The sequence below is a fragment of the Heteronotia binoei genome, chromosome 16 (genome assembly GCF_032191835.1).
Source record: "Heteronotia binoei isolate CCM8104 ecotype False Entrance Well chromosome 16, APGP_CSIRO_Hbin_v1, whole genome shotgun sequence".
NCBI classification, from domain to species: domain Eukaryota; kingdom Metazoa; phylum Chordata; class Lepidosauria; order Squamata; family Gekkonidae; genus Heteronotia; species Heteronotia binoei.
Window position 1 is genome coordinate 49619042 of NC_083238.1, and position 21262 is coordinate 49640303.

The 21262-nt window shown below is 44.8% G+C and overlaps 1 protein-coding gene across 1 annotated transcript in view; it reads right to left on the reverse strand.

The window, feature by feature from the left end:
* Window positions 1–21262, reverse strand: part of LOC132585291 (aldehyde oxidase-like) — a 71879-nt gene that overhangs the window by 49180 nt on the left and 1437 nt on the right. The window contains exons 2-12 of the mRNA XM_060257097.1: window positions 20934–20991; window positions 19229–19325; window positions 16733–16841; window positions 14561–14687; window positions 14409–14470; window positions 14160–14249; window positions 12408–12488; window positions 6534–6678; window positions 3700–3789; window positions 1745–1896; window positions 229–322 (exon numbers count right to left, since the gene is read on the reverse strand). Of these exons, the coding sequence (XP_060113080.1) occupies window positions 229–322; window positions 1745–1896; window positions 3700–3789; window positions 6534–6678; window positions 12408–12488; window positions 14160–14249; window positions 14409–14470; window positions 14561–14687; window positions 16733–16841; window positions 19229–19325; window positions 20934–20991 (1105 nt within the window). The remainder of the gene's footprint in view (window positions 1–228; window positions 323–1744; window positions 1897–3699; window positions 3790–6533; window positions 6679–12407; window positions 12489–14159; window positions 14250–14408; window positions 14471–14560; window positions 14688–16732; window positions 16842–19228; window positions 19326–20933; window positions 20992–21262) is intronic.

Consider the following 21262-nt stretch of genomic DNA (forward strand, 5'->3'; position numbering starts at 1 on the left):
GAATCAACATTGCTCTCAGATGGCCATCTAGCCTCTGCTTGAAAACCTCCAAAGGAGAGGTCTCCAAAGAAGGAGAAGTCTGGTTTGATCCCTGGTAACTCTAGTTAAAAAGACCAAGTAACGGTTATGTGAAACAATTCAGCCTGTGACCCTGGAGAGCTGCAGCCAGTGTGACTCCTACTGACATTAACAACATTAATAATCCCATAACTGTGACTTTGGTCTCACTTTGTGACGCCACGTAGAGGATGCAGTTTCCAGCAGCCAGAATAGGATTGATGTCAGATGTAGGACTTCTACTTATGATATTTCCTCCCAAAGACTAAGAAAGAGAACAAAAGGATAATGGAGTTTCAATATTAAAAAAAAATATTAATTGCCCACAAAAATAAGTATTGTCTGATCAGACAATAATTACAGTAAACACACAGTACATCTCATGCAAACTGACCCGAAGTATATTTGTCAAAATGGCCCAAAGATACTCAGAATGTATTACCATGATTGTTATTATTATCATATTCAAGGAGTACTGGAAACTAAAAGATTGGAATTAAATTCTGGATATGGAAGAATAACCAAAGAAATTCATGCTGCCTTTAGTTCTTAATTCTGTCAGGATTACTGAACAACGTCAAAACTTGAGAACTAGTGGATAACAGGTAAAATAAATTTAATGTAATTGTTTAAAGAAGGTATACTAATTGTATTCCTACTTGCTATGATACAGGGAAACTATTTGTGGATTACTGAAGTATCGTGGATTATTATTAATTGTAAAGCAGCCCTGTGACGCAGAGTGGTAAAGCTGCAGTACTGCAGTCTGAGCTCTCTGCTCACAACCTGAGTTCGATCCTGGCGGAAGCTGGGTTCAGGTAGCCGGCTCAAGGTTGACTCAGCCTTCTATCCTTCCGAGGTCGGTAAAATGACTACCCAGCTTGCTGGGGGGAAAGTGTAGATGACTGGGGAAGGCAAACCACCCTGTAAAAAGTCTGCCGTGAAAACGTTGTGAAAGCAATGTCACCCCAGAGTCAGAAACGACTGGTGTTTGCACAGGGGACTACCTTTACCTTTTTGTTCTGTAAAACAGAAAAAGACATGGAGAAAAAGTAAACAAATTGAGCAAAGAATTTATTGCTGTGGTGGCAGCTATAAATATAGACAGCTTCAAGAAGGGATTAGATAAAACCTATCGATCAGAGGCCCATCAGTGGCTATCAGCCACAAAGTCTAGATGGAACACTCTGTCTGGACCAGTGATGCTCTGTATTCTTGGTGCTTGGGAGGCAACAGTAGGAGGGCTTCTGAAATTCTGGTCCCACTGGTGGATCTCCTGATGACACCTGGGTTTTGTGTGATGCAGATTGTTGGAATGGGTGGGCCACTGGCCCGATCAGCATGATTTCTGTTATGTTCTTATCTCTGGGGTAGTGGTGCTCTGTATTCTTGGTGCTGGGGGGGCAACAGTGGGAGGGCTTCTAGGGTTGTGGCTCTGCTGGTGAACTTCCTGATGACACCTGGGTTTTGACCACTGTGTGACACAAAGTGCTGGACTGGGTGGGCCACTGGCCTGATCCAACATGGCTTCTCTTATATTCTAAAGATGCTCATTCCACCTGTACTACTATTCTACCAGGTTTCTAAAACCTGCGCCATGCGCACGGATTGCTAAACACAGGCGGTTCACGCATTTACAAAACCCTGAAGTTGCCAACTTGTTATTTTGGCAAATTAATGAACATACAGCTACATTTCGGATCTGCTGCCCAGCCAGAGTTTTTAATTGTTGCAAAAGGGCACGGAATATCTTGGTTTTCTCTGCTGGGAGTTTCGAAACGGCATCTGTCAGAACATCTTTCACCAAGGTCAGGCTACAGGCGGCTCCAAGCAGCAGCCCTGAAAAGAACAAAAGCACATAAATTAGAATCAATCTACTGGCGCACCTTTCAGGCTGATTCATCCAGGCTAGATTCCTTCATGCAGTGAAATCAGGAACAAGCCAGTATCAGGAAGACTCTCGTTTTATTATGGTTAGTGGTTTTAAGGAATGGAATCTATACAGCATTAAGGTGTCGGCTTCAGATTGTTTTGTACAAGGTGGATAAGACAATGTTGTGGTTTCAGTGCTGCGGTTTCATCAAGAGCCTTGGTACTGGATAGTCACACAAGAAGTAGAGAGCCAGTTTGGTGTAGTGGTTAAGTGTGCGGACTCTTATCTGGGAGAACCAGGTTTGATTCCCCACTCCTCCACTTGCACCTGCTGGAATGGCCTTGGGTCAGCCATAGCTCTGGCAGAGGTTGTCCTTGAAGGGGCAGCTGCTGTGAGAGCCCTCTCAGCCCCACCCACCTCACAGGGTGTCTGTTGTGGGGGAGGAAGGGAAAGGAGATTGTGAGCCGCTCTGAGACTCTTCGGAGTGGAGGGCGGGATATAAATCCAATATCTTTATCTACCTCACAGGGTGTCTGTTGTGGGGGAGGAAGGTAAAGGAGGTTGTGAGCTGCTCTGAGACTCTTCGGAGTGGAGGGCGGGATATAAATCCAATACCTTCATCTACCTCACAGGGTGTCTGTTGTGGGGGAGGAAGGTAAAGGAGATTGTGAGCCACTCTGAGACTCTTCGGAGTGGAGGGCGGGATATAAATCCAATACCTTCATCTACCTCACAGGGTGTCTGTTGTGGGGGAGGAAGGTAAGGGAGATTGTGAGCCGCTCTGAGACTCTTCGGAGTGGAGGGCGGGATAGAAATCCAATATCTTTATCTACCTCACAGGGTGTCTGTTGTGGGGGAGGAAGGTAAAGGAGATTGTGAGCCGCTCTGAGACTCTTCAGAGTGGAAGGCGGGATATAAATCCAATATCTTTATCTACCTCACAGGGTGTCTGTTGTGGGGGAGGAAGGTAAAGGAGGTTGTGAGCTGCTCTGAGACTCTTCGGAGTGGAGGGCGGGATATAAATCCAATACCTTCATCTACCTCACAGGGTGTCTGTTGTGGGGGAGGAAGGTAAAGGAGATTGTGAGCCACTCTGAGACTCTTCGGAGTGAAGGGCGGGATATAAATCCAATACCTTCATCTACCTCACAGGGTGTCTGTTGTGGGGGAGGAAGGTAAAGGAGGTTGTGAGCTGCTCTGAGACTCTTCGGAGTGGAGGGCGGGATATAAATCCAATACCTTCATCTACCTCACAGGGTGTCTGTTGTGGGGGAGGAAGGTAAAGGAGATTGTGAGCCACTCTGAGACTCTTCGGAGTGGAGGGCGGGATATAAATCCAATACCTTCATCTACCTCACAGGGTGTCTGTTGTGGGGGAGGAAGGTAAGGGAGATTGTGAGCCGCTCTGAGACTCTTCGGAGTGGAGGGCGGGATAGAAATCCAATATCTTCTTCTTCTTCTAGAGAAAGCAAGGGGACAGCACTTCCACTGGTAGCTCTAGCAATAACTGGTAGTTCTCACAGCACTTCCACTGCGGTATTCTCCAGTCCTACAACTGCTCACCAAAATTATTTTCCCTCGGTTCAAAACTAACCACACGTAAACACTTATAGCGTTCATTTTTCAGAACTCACTCCAAGGGCAAGAAGGTACATTTTGGCTGCTTGTGGGTAAAGTTTTCAAAACGACCCCACTGCTCTTAAAATATTGTATGTCTTCAACATAAGCACAGGTGATCCCCAAGGGGCAGGAAGACAGAAGTGACTGACCTTCAGTGTGTTTCACCGTATGCAGATCCAATATCCTTGTGGGTGAAATGATAACTGGATGAAATGCGTCTTTAAATTTCATATCCGGTCCTAAAAAGAATAGAGAGGATGACAGAAAAGAGGGCTTGATTTGTAACACATACAGAAAATATTTGCTTGTTTTTCAAATGCGTCACTTTGGACTAAGGTTGCCAGGTCTGTTTCAGATACCAGTGGGGCATGTGGGCGATGTTCCAGGAGCTGGAAGTGACACCCCTGACATGCCTGCATCACCAGAAGTGATGTCGTGCAACATGCCTACGTCACCCGGAAGTAATGCAGGCATGCTGGGGGTGACGCTCTGGTTTTGGGGCAAAACTCTATGATAAAATCGCCCTTAAACTATAGAGTTTTGCCCAAAAATCAGAGTGTCACCCCGACATGCCCGTGTCACTTCCAGATGAATAGGTACGTCACAGAACCAGGGCTGGCTTGCCCACTAGGCAAATTAGGCATTTGCCTAGGGCGCCGGGAGGGGGGGCTGAATTGGACTCCCCCTCTCCTGGCACCCCAGACAAATGCATAATTTCCACATCCATTCCCCATTATCTCCCAGCTCACTGGCTCTCCTTGGCAGCAGTGGTGGGCAGCCCACCTTCCATGCCCCCAAGAGCGTAATCAGAGGAGCAACACCAGCCTTCTCCTTACCCGCTTGGATGGGCAGTACCGCATTCTCTCTTAAGAGAGTGTCCAACAAGGCTTCGCTCCCCACTCCCTTCCAGTCCAAGTACTGCCTGTTAAAGTAGCGGGCAAGGAGAAGGCTGGCGTCACTCCTCTGAGCGCACCCTTGGGGGGAGCTACAGTGTGGCGCTGCAACACAGCCCCACAAATAACAGAAGGGAGGGGAGGGGGCGTGGCACAGGCAGGAAGAGAAAAGGGGAGGAGTGGTGGGGCACGGGGCCAAGGTGCCCAACAAGTCTGCCTGGGATGCCGCGAACCCTAGGGCTGGCCCTGTGCACAACGCTGCTGTTGGGAGGGGGGTTCTTCCTGCTGGCCACTTGGCCAGCAGCAGACGGGAACCCACAAAACCCAGGGAACCCCCACCCCCAACTATCTTGGACTGCGCTTTCAAACAGCGCGGTAGTCATAGGGATGCGCAGAATTCAAAAGCGAAAGACCATCAAAAGAATCCAAGAATATACAACACCAGATATGAATTTTTAAAAAGTTACCATCAGATTCAATATACCAGGGGTGGCCAACGGTAGCTCTCCAGATGTTTTTTGCCTACAACTCCCATCAGCCCCAGCAAGCATGGCCAATGGCTGGGGCTGATGGGAGTTGTAGGCAAAAAAAAACATCCGGAGAGCTACCATTGGCCACCCCTGCAATATACCACTGCCATAACAAAGAGTACAAATTAAAAACACCTCAGATTAGCAGTGGCCTTAGAAAACCGTTGTGTTTTATGTTGGTTTGTTAGTTCCTGCCTGGCTCATTGGAGCCTTTAGGACTGAGTTTGGGGACACTGAAATAATGCGGAGCAGGATCCGAACCTCTGCTTCCCCAGACCAAACGCCAAACCCGTGCTGCTTCAAATGACCCAATGACGTTTAGCGCGGGAACTCCTGAGTGTATATAGTTGGCCCCGTCGGCCCAGTACAGTAGTCTTAGTCTTTAGTCAATGCTGTAATCACTAATAAAGAGGTGTGATGCACTGCAACTAAGTCTCCTCATGCATCAAACCCACTATTTAATAAAAACAAATACATTCTTCAATTCTGACAAAACGTTTACAAAGCTAGATGTCCTCGAGACTAGATAGGCTTTCTACACTGTTCTTACAGAGTTAACCAGTGCAAATGAAAGAACAGAGAAGACATATCTCATGTTATGAAATTGTGTGTTTCTGAGAAGCAATCAACCCGCGGTGACCCCATGATGTTCTACCTCGTGGGGTTTTCAACGCAAGAGGCATTCAGAGATAGTTTGCCATGACCTTCCTCTGCACAAAAGCCCGTGTCTTAGTCTCCCATCCATATACCCAGGAGTGGAATTCTAGCAGGAGTTCATTTGCATATTAGGCCACACACCCTTGATATAGCCAATCCTTGGCTACATCAGGGGTGTGTGGCCTAATATGCAAAGGCGCTCCTGCTAGAATTCCACCCCTGCGTATGCCTATCCCACTTAGCTTCTGAGCTCTAACAAGACTAGAGCAGTCTGGACTATTAGAGCACCTATAGCTATTGGGTGGTACGTAGATTACAAGATTATGCATGGGATGGAGAAAGTAGAGAAAGAAGTCCTTTTCTCCCTTTCTCACAATACAAGAACTCGTGGGCATTCAATGAAATTGCTGAGCAGTCAGGTTAAAATGGATAAAAGGAAGTACTTCTTCACCCAAAGGGTGATTAACATGTGGAACTCACTGCCACAGGAGGTGGTGGTGGCTACAAGCATAGACAGCTTCAAGAGGGGATTGGATAAAAATATGGAGCAGAGGTCCATCAGTGGCTATTAGTCACAGTGTATATATATTTTGGCCACTGTGAGACACAGAGTGTTGGACTGGATGAGCCACTGGCCTGATCCCACATGGCTTCTCTTATGTTATGTTCTTATCAGCAAAAAAGCTGTCAAAAGGGTGTAGGACACATCATCCTCACCTGTTACATGTTATGTTACAGGTTATGGTGAAAGTCTTCATACAAATAGTAGCTCAGAGAGAAGGAGACAGTCTGGTATCTACAAAAACCTGGCCCAAACCTGGTTTTGTTTGCACTGAGGACTGACTTTTCAATGGCTGTCAACAAGAGAACTGATCTGTAATGTAGGAAATGAACTCTCCATACCAACACAAGTGTTCCCTACAACGAGAGGTGCCAGGGGGTACTTGGCTTTCAGTTCCAGGAGTTCCCTGAGATTTACAGGAGAAATCCACGTCGTTCTTTCTCCATGGAAGACAAGAGTTTGTGCGGTTTGACACTCTGCCTTTCGCTGTAAAGGAGAACAAAATTACCTCAGAGTTTAAACCATGACGCTTGCTCTTTTTACTGAAGGCCAAACTACATCTTACACTCCACGCAAGTTTGCAATGGGGACTTGGAAGCTGTGTTGCAGGTGCGAGTTCCTGGTGGCGACTCCTGTGTAAAAGCACAACAGAGGGCCAGATTTGGATTGGGACCATGATACACTGGAGGAGAGGCTCCTGCCTTCCCTGTGGTGTTTTTGGGAGTTGAAAGGGCCCAGGGGCTGTGGTGTGGGGAGGTGTTATTTGCCCCATCAGGAGGTTGCATATGGGAACAGCCAGTTTGGTGTAGTGGTTAAGTGTGCAGACTCTTATCTGGGAGAACCGAGTTTGATTCCCCACTGATGGAAAATATACGTTAAATTCAGAGGCGTGGAGTTGCAATAACTGGAGTCAAGGCTTAAGCTTATCAAAAGAAATAAAGTTTACTAGAAAACATCAGGATAGGGTTCTTGGGATAAAAAAGAAAAACAACTTCAGCTTACCAGCTAGTCTAACTATGTCTGTCCTTTCCATGGCTACATTATACAACAACCTTTTGTCTAGCTAGTTCTTCTTCCCAGAAAGCAGTTGCAAACTGGAAATAACACAATTCAACTTGCATACAAGATCAAAGTTTTTCACATCTAATGACCTTTCTGACCAATGTTAGGTTTGTATGCTTCCCGGGCTTAGAAGACTTATAATACATCACTTCCTCTATCAGGTAAACAGTTAACTCTATAATGTCTGAAATGTGCATAGCTTGTATTCCAACACCCACTCCTCCACATACACCTGCTGAGGTGATCTTGGGTCAGCCTTCTCTAAGAGCAGTTCTGGGAGAACTCTCTTAGCCTCACCTACTTCACAGGGTGTCTGTTGTGGGGAGGGGAAGGGAAAGGAGATTGTAAATCGCTCTGAGTCTCCTTTGGGTAATAAAGAACACGGTATAAATCTAGTCTCTTCTCTGTTACTTCACCAACTTTTCTCTGCTGATTTTGTATGGTAACTTGAGAGTTCAAGCACTCTTCAACTGTCAGTGAACTCTGTTTGCTTGAAGTTACTTTAATCTTTGAAAGCTAATTGAAAGTTACCTAAAAGTTAAACTGCTTTTTAACTGAAATTAAGAGTTGAGATTGGCCTTCTTATGTTGCTATATCAAATGTAACTCATACAAACTTCCTGTTTGGCTCATTTGCACTTGTGCTGATTATTCCATAATTTGGTTAACAACCAACCACTTATCTACACAGCAATCATAGGCTTGTGAAAGAACAAATTTAGAAATGGGTTTACAATGCACTACTGAGATAACAAAATCAGCTTTCTCTGGAGAGAAGTCTCAGACGAAGATTAGCTGAGTATTCTGTGTGTGACTCAGAATTTTTGACAATCCCTAAAAGCAGCCCAACAAAAAATTAAAACCCAGTTACTGTGTTAAGATATTGCTCACTATAATGTAATTATTTAATAATTTTGACAATTTTAGCATCTGTGTTTGCAGTACCCATGGGGCTAATTTTACATGCCTGTATTTCTTACTGTCTTGCATAAGAACAAGAAAAACAGATTGCTTACCTGTAACTGATGATCTTCGAGTGGTTATCTGTGCAGTCACACACATGGGTCTTGCCGCAGGCAACAGATCCATACCTCCGAGTCTCCAATAGCTCGCCTAGAGCGTTTTTGGCGCACTCTCCCGCTCGCCCTGGGGAGCAGGCATCGACTGCGCATGCCTGGAGCAAGCAGGAGGTGCCCCTCCCACTCAGTTTCTTCCAGCCGCTACTGACAGTCTACACAGGTAAAAACCAGAGCCGAAAAAGCCAGCAGAGGGGAAGGCTGGGGGTGTGTGTGTGACTGCACAGATGACCACTCGAAGATCATCAGTTACAGGTAAACAACCTGTTTATCTTCATCGTGGTCTCTGTGCAGTCCCACACATGGGTGACTAGCAAGCTGAAAGTCAAAAAGAAAGGTGGGTGCTGGCAAGAAAAAACATTTTCATACTTACAATGTATGCATGCACTCACCTGGGGTGATTTCAGTGGAAGATGGACCTGAGGACTGCTTGGCCGAAGGAGACGTCTCGTCTGGCACGAACGTCCAAAGCATAGTGGGAGACGAACGTGGATGGCGAGGACCATGATGCAGCAGAGCAAATGTCCTCTAAGGAGATGCCCTCCAAGAAGGCCGAGGAGGTCAAGACTGCTCTAGTCGAATGAGCCTTAAGACCCTCAGGTAAAGGTTGGTTAGCAACTTCGTAGCACAACTGGATTGCAATGGATACCCACTTAGAGAGTCTCTGGGTAGAAATTTTGCAACCTCTTTGAGGACTGCCGTAGGCCACAAACAAGTTAGGGTCCTTACGGAATGGTTGTGTACAAGAGAGGTAAAAGGACAAAGCTCTTCTGACATCGAGGGTGTGTAGAGCTCTTTGTCCAGAGTCTTTAGGATCAGGAAAAAACATGGGCAACGAAGTAGAAGTTGAAAGATGAAATTTCGATACAACCTTGGGTAAGAAAGCAGGATCCGCTCTCAGGACCACCTTGTTCCTATGAAATACCGTGTAAGGTGGATCAGAGCGGAAAGCACACAAGTAACTGGCCCGCTTGCCAGAAGTGAGCGTAACCAACAGGGCAGTCTTCCAAGAGAGAAGATTAAGGTTCACAGTAGCCAAGGGTTCAAACAGGGGTTTCATAAGTTGTGCAAGAACTAACAACAAACTCCAAACTGGCACAGTTGGTTTGATAGGAGGGTGAAAGTGCAACATGCCCCTGAGGAATGATTTGGACAATCTAAGGGAGAAAACAGTCTGACCATCAATAGGCTTATGGAAGGCTGAGATGGCTGAAAGGTGAACCTTCAATGAGGAACAGCTGAGACCCGAAACCTGTAGAGACAGAAGGTATTCTAGGATCGAAGGGAGAGGTACAGATTCTGGATCAAGTTGTCGAGAAGACGCAAAGAGCAGAAACGCCTCCACTTGTATTGGTATGAGCACCTAGTAGAAGGTTTTCTGGCATTTAGGATAACTTCTGCGACTCCTGGTGGTAAAATTATGGACGAATTCTCCACGCTGAAAGCCTCAGGATTTGGGGGTTGTAGTGGACCGATGATGCTCCTGATGGGAAGTTAGAGAATCCGAATGCGGGTCGGGTTCGAGGATGTCAAACGGCATCACACTACGGACTGAGGGCGAACGAGATTGAACAGGGGTGACCTCAACTGGAGCTGGAGAGTGAGATGTGAGATGAGGCATGTCGGAAATGACATCGGAAGGCACTGAAAGCTCTGGTGGAACTAGAGGTTGGATCGGAGCTGAGTTGGTAGAAACCAATGTCATAGCCATTGAAATAGTAGTCGAAGTGGTTGCCCTCGGGGAAGTTGTGGGAGTCGACCTTGTCGGATTGCGAGGTTTCTTCGAAGCCGAGACCAAAGGATCGGTGTGGTGAGACTTCTTCAAAGACTTATGGCCGGTGTCAGAGTGCTTGGATGCTCTCTTGTCGGACTTATGCTTTTTAAGGGGTTGAGGAGCAGCCGAATCTCCCGCTCAGGTTGGTGGAGGCGGCGAATCAGAGCTGGGCATGGCCCGGAGAGACTTTTCGAGCAGGAAACTTTGAAGTCTAGCCACTCGATTTTTTCACGCCTGTTTTTTCACGCCTGTGGGCACGTATCGACCCAATGAGCTTCACCCAAGCAGAAAAGACAGTAAGAATGTCCGTCTGAAGTAGGAATTTTAGATCCACACCTCTGACACTTTTTGAAAGTCATTTTCCCTTCCATACACTCCGGACAAGGGAGGGGAAGGGAGGGGAGAAAAGAAAGAAAGGAAAGCGCAGAAACAAGGGCTTTTTTAAAATTTTATAAGGACGAAAAGAGTAGAATGGAGATAAAGAGAAAAGGTGAATACAATACCAAACAGGAGAAGACAAGCTGAGGAGAAGGGAATGCAGCAAGGTAGGTGTTGTCCGGGCGGCAGAAAGGAAGAAACTGAGTGGGAGGGGCGCCTCCTGCTTGCTCCAGGCATGTGAAGTCAATGCCTGCTCCCCATGGCGAGTGGGAGAGCGCGCCAAAAAACGCTCTAGGCAAGCTATTGGAGACTCCGAGGTATGGATCCGTTGCTTGCGGCAAGACCCATGCGTGGGACTGCACAGAGACCACGATGAAGATCTATTTCTTTTTTTTTCAATAAAAGATAAAAGTCTGTACAGGTTTTCGGTCTGGTTTGCTGCTTAACTTCAGAGGACCAAACTCAAGCTTCACTTTTTGTATTATCAGATTAAAAAGCTGATAGATAGATCCTGAAGAACTCTGCTGCTAAATGGCTTGTGTAGGCAAAGCCTTTTGAAACGGTTTCGTCCAGATGCTCTAACTGGACGCATGAAACTACCTTATACTGAATCAGATTCATGGTCCGTCAAGGTCAGTCTTGTCTACTCAGACTGGCAGTGGCTCTCCACGGTCTCAGGCAGGCAGAGGCCTTTCCCATCACCTACTGGGCAAAGATCCTTCAAGTTGAGATGCTGAGGACTGAACCTGAGACCTTCTGCATGCCAAGCAGATGCTCTACGAGGGAGCCACATTAACCAAATGCTGAAATGTATCTAACTGCTCATAAAGGGTCAAAATCACTGCCAAAATACCAGCTGGTAGGCTCTACCTTACTTTCTCCCTGGCTTTTTATAAAGGTCTGGCATGCTGCAATCTGGAAAGAAAGAAAGAAAGAAAGAAAGAAAGAAAGAAAGAAAGAAAGAAAGAAAGAAAGAAAGAAAGAAAGAAAGAAAGAAAGAAAGAAAGAAAGAAAGAAAGAAAGAAAGAAAGACCGCAGACTTATACCCTGCCCTTCTCTCTGAATCAGAGTCTCAGAGTGGCTTACAATCTCCTTTATCTTCTTCCCCCACAACAGACACGCGGTGAGGTGGGTGGGGCTGAGAGAGCTCTCCCAGAAGCTGCCCTTTCAAGGACAATTCCTACAAGAGCTATGGCTGACCCAAGGCCATTCCAGCAGCTGCAAGTGGAGGAGTGGGGAATCAAACCCGGTTCTCCCAGGTAAGAGTCCGCACACTTAACCACTACACCAACCGGCTCTCACTCATATAGAGAGTGATCCTAAAATGTTCTATCCAGAAGTAGGTTTCATGTTGTTCAGTGGGGTTAGTCTCTAGAACTACAGATTTAGCAATGTGCTTGGTAAGACTGCAACATCATTGAATAAAATGGACCATTCAACCAGCAGCCAGCACAGTGTAGCGGTTAAGAGTGATGAACTAATATCTGGGAGACCCAGGTTCAAATCCCCACTTGTTGCGATGGAAATGCACTAGGAGACCTTGGGATAGTCACACTCTCCTTCTAGCCTACCTCACAGGGTTGCTGTGAGGATAAAATGGAGGAGACGCAGTGGTGGAATTCTAGCTGGAGCTCCTTTACAGCTCCTCTTTTACAAGACAAAAGAGTTTTGTAAGCTCTTGGAGGATTGGCTACATCAGGGCTGTGTGGCCTAATATGCAAAGGAGCTCCTGCTAGAATTTCACCCTTGAGGAGAGGAGAAATGTTGAGGAGAGGAGAAATGTAAGCTGCCTTGGGGAGAAAGGCAGGGTATAAAAGAGTTAATTAAGTGTAAAGGAATTAAATAACAGCCTCACATTTCCCCACATAATGAGACTGAGCCCTACACTTTAACACATTACGCAATACAAACGCCACTGAATTTTACCATGAGTTCTGGAGGAAATATTAGCTCTTGGGTGGGATCCAAAGGCTGAAATTCATCTGCAGAAAACAATGTTGTGCAAACCTTTAAAAAGAAGAAAAATAATATTGTGAACAAGTAATCTCGTAAGCATGAAATTAGGTGGAAGTGTGTGGAAACTCCACTGAAATCAACACTATTTTTTTTGTACACAAAGTTGCCTTATGCTGAATCAGACCAGGGCTTTTTTTTTTTAGCCGAAACTCATTTGTATATTAGGCCACGCTCCCGATGTAGCCAATCCACAGGGCTCTTCTTCCAGGGCCTACTGTAAGCTCTAGAAGGATTGGCTACATTAGAGGGTGTAGCCTAATATGCAAAGGAGTTCCTGCTACAAAAAAGCCCTGAATTAGTCCCTCAAAGTCAGTACTTTCTACTCAGACTGTCAGCAGGTCTCCAGGGTCTCAGGTAGAGGTCTTTCCCATCATTTACTACCTGATCCTTTCAACTAGAGATGCTGGTAATTGAACCTTGGACCTCTTGCCTGCCAAGGAAATGCCTTACCCCTGAGCCACAGCCTCTCCCTAAGAAAGAATCTGGTTTTATTCTGAAAGAATCCAAATTTACAGATTTTACAGCTTCCTCCTTCTAAACAAAAGACTTAAAACGGGGGTGTCAAGCATGCAGTTCGGGGGCTGAATCAGGCCCCTGGAGGGCATCTATCAGGCCCCTGGAGGGCATCTATCAGGCTCCCGAGCAACTGGCTGTCATCTGCTTCCTTCTCCCTCTCTCTTGCTTCCTTCTGCATAACAGCTTGCTTTGCAAGGCTTGCTCAATCGCACAGGAGCTACAAAGCAGAACCTCTATTTTCTCCATTGGCTGAGGCTCCGCCCTTGGGGAGGAATAGTTTGCTTTGCCAGGCTCTCTCAATTGCACAGCAGAGCTACTGAGCAAAGACTCTCTTCCTTCTATTGGCTGAGGCTCCCCCCGCCAGTCCCCTGGGGAAGGAAAGAGCCAGAGCTTCTTTTGCCCAGTTCCCTGGGTCCCATGGGAGAAATACAAAGAAAGCATCTTAAAGTGCTAATGTTTTCAGCATGTTTTAATTTTTTTTAAATATATTTTAGTTTGTCTGTGTTCTTTATATAATTTATATCTCTGCTACCTAATCTTAAATAGGTACACACATGGCCAGCCCAACATGACATGGTCCGGCCCAACAAGGTCTCATGTATGTCAGATCTGGCCCTCATAACAAATGAGTTCAACACCCCTGGCTTAAAAGATTACTGTGGCTTTTCCACATTCTCATTTTCCTTGCTTGTGTGTTCCTGTTGCTGGGGAAGGGGGTCTGTTTTGCATGTGTTTTGCTCCCTCTAGTGACCAACTCGATATTACATCGTTTTATGTCTGGCATACAAACCTTCAGTTTAAATCAGGAGATATGGCAAACAAATAGCGAGGTAGTATTAACCTGACAGAGGGAGCAAAACATTAGCAGAAGCAACAGGAACACACAAGCAAGAATGAGAATGTGGAGAAGTCCTACGCTTATGAAACAATGGATGCAGACCAGTGTTCCCTCTAAGCTGCAGAGTCTTGTGAGCAAAAATTCTACTTTGTGAGCTACTGGCATTAAAGTTCTGAGCTACTGCATAAATGACTGTGCTCTGGGGTCATCCTTCCTGAGCTAAGACAAAAATGTGTGAGCTGAAAGCTAAAAGAGAGAAGGAATATATTAATCTGAAGAGAGAAGGAATATATTAATCTGTAATTCACCTTCCTTTCCTTGTTAGGTAACAAAGGTATACTATCTTCTTCATCCAAGCAACAGCCCTTGTTTTCCTTATTTTGGCAGCAAAACGATTCCTGAAACATAAAACCATTTAAGTATCATTACAGCAATGACCATTTTTGAGCTGAGAAGTGCTTGGTATTAATGCTTTACTACATCTCCTCATGACTAGGCCGCTTCCAAAACCGGCCCTCAGGAACGCCATTTTGTCACCCTCCAGTGGAAATACTTACCCTACAGAAGGTTTTACAGCCATCTATAATGGGCCTGTAGCCAGTGCAGCGACACAAATTCCCTAATTAAACAATATAAATAAAACTGTCACTCTTAATAGAAGAAAATATAAAGAACGGATTTCTCTTCTCAGTCTTTTCACAGCATTTACCTGCAAGCGCTTCAGTGATTTGTTCTGTTGAGGGCTCCATCTCGTTGCGCAGTAAAGCATAGATGGACATCACCATTCCCGGGGTGCAGAAACCACACTGAGAGCCATGGCTTTTCGCTATCCGTTCCTGGAACAATGTAAAAACTGCTGCAGGGTAACTAAACTCTCTTGTTCAGATTTAAAAAAAAAAAAAAAGATCGTAATTAAATAAATATTATTATAAAGTGAGCCATAGTGGATTTGGTTAACTGCTTGCATAAACTGGTACCTATTTTCCAAAAGCACCTGTCGCGGGGACAATACTTATCTTGTGATGTTATTATAAAACATGGGTGGCTAGATTCTGGGATGGAAGCTGTAAACGCTGACCCTGCCTTGATATGGTAACATAACCAAACTTGGGCCTGGATGTCCAAGAACACTGAATGCCATCCTAAATCATATGGAATTAGCACCAATTCGTTTCAACTGTTTTAAATTGTTTATTGTAATGTTTAATTTAACTGCTTGATTGTTATTCTATTATGCTTGTGAGCCGCCCTGAGCCTGCTTCAGCAGGGAGAGTGGGATATAAATCAAATAAACTAAAATTTACTAAACTATAGCTTCAAGTTACTCCCCAGTAACTCATACAAAAATGAAGCCAAAAAGCTATACTGAAGACATTCAAGAAAACTTCTAAAGCTGTAGAAGCAGCGAGCTTTGAATGTGATGAAAGGATAAGAAACTGGTTTTTGAATAAAAACAACCTGTTCTTTATTGTGAGATATACAGTACATGATTATTTACTGTGAAATATGTTCTTTACTGTGAAATCTATAATAGATTTTCCTTTAAATTTTGGTATATTAAAAGCAATAATTAGTAAGTAGAAATGATGAAACATTTAACACAGGAAATGTAACAATGATGAAACTGCTCCCAAACAAAAGATACTTGTTTATGAAAGTAGAACCGTCTCCTACTCTGGGCCCCATTTGTCTACTTAATGCTGTCCCTCAGATCCAAAGACTGTCCTAAGTAGCTCACAAACATAAAAATTAATTACAACTAGGGCTTTTTTTTTCAGCAGGAACACAGTTCCGGCTGGCTTGCCATCAGGGGTGTGTGGCCTAATAGGCAAATGAGTTCCTGCTGGGCTTTTTCTACTAAAAAAGCCCTGATTATAACAGTAATAAAAACACACAGCAAGAGTTAAACACCCCCCACCCCAAAAAAAACAGCTGGGAATGGAGTCCAAAGCCGCACTGCGGGGCAGAGGGCTGCATTTTGCAAATAAATCTCAATAGCATTACTAGTTAGTGGAATGTACATGAATGGTTAGTTGACTGGAGGTACTAAATAGCTCTTTGCAGGAGGGAGCACTGACCGCTTTGAAAGAGGTGCCTGCCAGACCCCTCCTGAAGAGAATAAGATGGTTAAGTGAGTGACAACTACAAATTTCCAGGAGGTCTTAGAGTAGAATTATCTAGACCCATTTCAATTTGTCCCCCAGGCTTGGGACAGCAATGGACTCAGTTGGCCTATTACCTTTAGGCGCTTATATTGTTATGTGTTGTAAGAACTGTAAGCCAGCAGTCCCCAGCCTTTTTGGCACCAGGGACTGGTTTTGTGGAAGACAATTTTTCCACGGACTGGGTGTGTGTGTGATAGTTTCGGGATGACACAATTATGTACTTTATTTTTATTAGTTTGGTGAGGTGCTTGTGTGCGGGCTCTTATCTGGAAGAACCGGGTTTGATTCCCCTCTCCTCCACTTGCAGCTGCTGGAACGGCCTTGGGTCAGGCACAGCTCTCGCAGAGTTGTTCTTGAAAGGGCAGCTTCTGGGAGAGTTCTCTCAAGCCCACCTACCTCACAGGGTGTCTGTTGTGGGGGAGGAAGATAAAGGAGTTTGTAAGCCGCTCTGAGACTCTGAGATTTGGAGTGGAGGGCAGGATATATATCCAGCGTATTATTATAATTATTATTATTACATTGTAATATATAATGAAATAATTATACAACTCACAGCCCAGTTGCTAACTGGCCACGGACTGGTACTGGTCCACGGCCCAGGAGTTGGGGACCCCTGCTGTAAGCCACCTCAAACAGGATTCTGAAGAGGCAGCAGACAATTATCCAAAGCGAATAAATAAAACTCTTATTTATACAATCACCCTGCATATATTTACCTGAACTGGATGAATCCTGGTTTTGGTGCTTCCAATTCCTTCCACGGTGATGACGGCACAGCCGTACAGCGAACATAAGGGAAGCAAGCATGCGTTGGCGGAATAATGACTTGGGTCGTAAAGGAGAATATATTTAGCATTTATCACACATATTTGTTTATCTCTCACACTCTGACTTAGATTATCCAGGCTAGCCCAATCTCATAATATCTCTCAGAAGCCAAACACAGACAGCCCTGGTCAGCATTTGGATGGGAGACCACCAAGGAAGTCCAGGGTCGCTATGCAGGGGCAGGCAATGGCAACACCACCGCTGAAAGTCTCTTGCCTTGGAAACCCCACGGGGTCACCCTAAATCGGCTGTGACTGGATGGCAAAAACAAACAAAAATGATGTATTACAGTCGGTGTTCCCTCTAAGCATGAGCTAGCTCACAGGTTTTTTAAGCCCCTGGCTCATACTTTTCTGTCTAAGGTCAGGAATAAGGGCCCCAGAGCAAACTAACGTATGCAGGAGCTCACAACTTTAATGCCAGCAGCTCACAAAATAGAATTTTTGCTCTCAAGACTCCGCAGCTTAGAGGGAGCATGACTGTCCCCCCTCTAAGCTGATAGATCCAGGTGGGCAGCCGTGTAGGTCTGAGTCAACAGAACAAAGTAGGAGTCCAGCAGCACCTTGAAGACCAACGAAGTTTTATTCAGAACGTAAGCTTTCATGTGCAGGCACACTTCTTCAGACAAGGGAACATTCTGAATAAAACTTTCTTTCTCTTAAAAGTGCTACTGGACTCCTACTTCCCTCTAAGCTGAGTTAGCGTGAGCTAGCTCATAGGTTTTTTAGCCTCTGGCTCGCACATTTTTGTCTTAGCTCAGGAAAAATGGCCCCAGAGCACACTAATTGATGCAGGAGCTCACAACTTCAATGCCAGTAGCTCACAAAGTAGAATTTTTGCTCACAAGACTCTGCAGCTTAGAGGGAGTGTTGATTACAGTTATGAATGGATTGCTATAATTCTGAGTACATTATCCTGAATTTGGAAGACTTCCACATCTACATGAGGACACTGACAATCCTCCCCCCCCACACACACACACATATTTTGTTAATATCTAAAAACTCAGAGAAGGTTTCATGGACTGACGAATGCTGACAGTCACTTAATTTGAGGGTTGGCATATGACATAATTAAAAACAAAACAAAGCACCTATCTGCTTATTCTGCTTGCAACCCACCCTTAACTTCCCTGGGCGGGATGGAAATCCCGTGAATAAATACATAAAAATAGATGGGTGTGGCTGCAGAGAGGAATCCTGCACCTCCATCTTGTGTGTGTGGGAGACATAAGAATGAGGGAGATGGAAGGAAATTACTTCCAACAGGCCATGGCAAACCCCCTTCATCAGAAAGGTGGGGGGGAGGGAAGTGTCTGCTGGGCAATCCATTATTCCCTATGGAGGCTGATTCCCATAGGGAATAACGGAGAATTGATACATGAGTATCTGGGGCTGGGGGAGGGCTGTTTTTTTTTAGTTAGGGGCACAAAATTTTAAACATAGCATCCAGCGCCTCTCCTCCAAATACCCTCCAAGTTTCAAAAGGATTAGGCCAGGGGGTCCAATTCTATGTCCCCAAAGAAGGTGCCCTTATCCTTCCTTATCTCCAATGGAGTGAAGGCACTTAAAAGGAGTACAGTCCCTTTAAATGTGATGGCCAGAACTCCTTTTGGAGTTCAATGATGCTGGTCACAACCTGGCTCCACCCCCAAAGTCTCCTGGCTCCACCCCCCAAAGTCCCCAGATATTTCTTGAATTGGACTTGGCAACCCTACTAAAGAGTGTTGATCTACGCTTCAAAGGGATTCAGGGACAATAAACCGGAAGATGCTTAGTTTCTGCCCATCTGCTTGCAACTCTGTGGTCACTTGCTTCTGGAGGCTGAGACACTGGGGTGTCGCATCTGCTATTTCCAACACAGGGTTGTTATGTAGAGGCAGGCAACAGCAAGCCCTCTTCCATTTACCTCTTGCCTTGAAAACCTTACTGGGTTGCCAGAAGTCAGCTGCAATATAGCAGCACTTTCCGCCACCGTGCTGGTACCACATCTCCGCGAAGATCAAGGCTGGCTTCTGGTCAGCCCTAACTGAGGATCAAAGATGCTTTTTTTCCCTCATAGCCACACCTCCTCATCCGTGAGAGTGCAACAGAATGGAGGGAACCCATCTTTCTTATCTAGCTATAGAAACAGCACACTACTTTGCCAACAGATTTGAGCAGGGGTGGAATTCTAGCAGAAGCTCCTTTGCATATTAGGCCACACCTCCCTGATGTAGCCAATCCTCCAAGGGTTTACAAGGCTCTTTTTTGTAAGCTCTTGGAGGATTGGCTACATCAGGGGTGTGTGGCCTAATATGCAAAGGAGCTCCTGCTAGAATTCCACCCCTGGATTTGAGAAAGATAATTGTATCACACAGTTTGCCATCGTCCGCAGAAGGATACATGATCTTCTTCGCAACTGGCTCATATCTTGAGATCATCACCGTGCATGCACCGCAACCGCCTCCACCGCAGCCGTACTTGGTACCCGTGAGACGAACTGAAAGGACTGGTGTTAAGGGCGTATGACTGGTGTTGGTGCATTACTGGCACCTTTCCAACCTAGACTTCCAACATTACCATCTCAAGCGATCTCTCCAAAGGCACACATTTAGCAGCAAAGTATAAACGTGCTATTCCTCATAGACTTTAACTGGAACGCTGGCAAAAATTACTTATGTTAAATAAAATGGCATTGTCATTTCTAGCACCACAGACCGAATCATTTGAAATGTGGAGGCACCTAAATGGATGTAAATTAAATGGATGTAAATTAAAGCTTGAGTCCAGTGACACCTTTAAGGCCAACAAAATTGTATTCATGGTACAAAGCTTTTGTGCGCATGCACACTTCTTCAGATAAAATGAAGTGGCCGAAAATTATTCAAACTTATAGACGGGGGCTGAACAACAAATTGGCAAATAACATGAGGAAGGTATTTTGAGACAAAACTGGAATAACAAGTTAAGTGCCTAGGATCAACTCAGCAACTATATTCAGTGTGACAAACCAGTGGGTTCTAAATCAAATCAAACTGAACTCTCCCTAAAACAGGGGTGCCAAACTCATGTGTTATAAGGGAAAGATCGGACATAAATGAGACCCTGTTGGGCCAGGCCATGTGTGTCATAAAATGTAATGTTAGGAAGTAGAGATATAAACTTTATAAAGGATACAGAGGTGCTTTTTTTCCCCTTTAAGGTGCTTTAAAAAAAGCACCTCTGTGTCCTTTATAAAAAGGTGCTATTTTGGGTATCTCTCCTGTGGGATCAAGGGAACAAGGCAAAGGAAGCCCTGACTCTTTTCCCTCCCTCCCCAGGAGATGAAGTGGAAGAGGAACCTCAATCAACAGGGCTTGGCTCAGTAGTTCTTCTGTGTGATTGAGAGAGCCTGGCAGAGCAAGCTCTCCCTCTTCCCCCTTCCTCCCCAAGGGAGACGCCTCAGCCAGACATATATTTTAAAAGAGGATATGTCTTCTGGATTGAAGAGAAATTAAAGTGTTAACAAGATAGGATCTGTATCCTCATGACAATAATTGAATGCATTGTCAGTGTTATCTACGTGCTGTGATTGTAACTGTAGAAGGGGGGATTTCTGTGTTTATAAGTAAGGGTGGGATAGAAATGTAAAATGAATATAATAACGTATTTACTGGACGGAACTAAAGAAATAATGCTATCATATTAAGTTTAAGAAAAATTAAAGTGTTAGAAGGCTGGATTTGTAATATTATGACAATAATTAAATGCACTGTTAAGAATTTTCGATGAGCTGCGTTGAAACTGCCAATATAGAAGGGGGATATCTTATTTATTTATTTATTTGACTTATATCCTGCCCTCCCCGCCGAAGCAGGCTGAGGGCGGATTACACTGACAGATCATAAAAGACCAGTATTCATAAGCCATAACATAAAAATACACAATACATCATAAGTAAAAACATGTAAAACAGTATCCTACAACAATGGTAGGTGCTACTGATCTTTCAGAAGATTGTATTATTATCCATGTTCATATTTTGTTATTTCTAACTTATTATTTTTCTTTCTTTATCTCTGAGTTCTTCCAAACCAAATAAAATCTTTGAAATAACAAAAGAGGATACGTCTTTTCCTCAAATAAGACAGCGTCATCTGCTCAGGGTCTGCATTCTTCTCTACAACCTGAAGTGGAAAGCGAAAAACGAATCAAGAGTAGTCTCTGAGTTAATCATTGATTCTTTTATCACCTCCTTTCAACATTTGCTATGCAAATCTTCTATAACTGGCCAAGACAGTTCTTTTAGAGCAGTATATTCAGTTAATTCCTAGGCTTTTTCTGTAGCAGGAACTCCTTTGCATATTAGGCCACACACCCCTGATGCAGCCAATCCTCCAAGAGTTTACAGTAGGCCCTGTAAGCTCCCAGAGGATTGGCTACATCAAAGGGGCATGG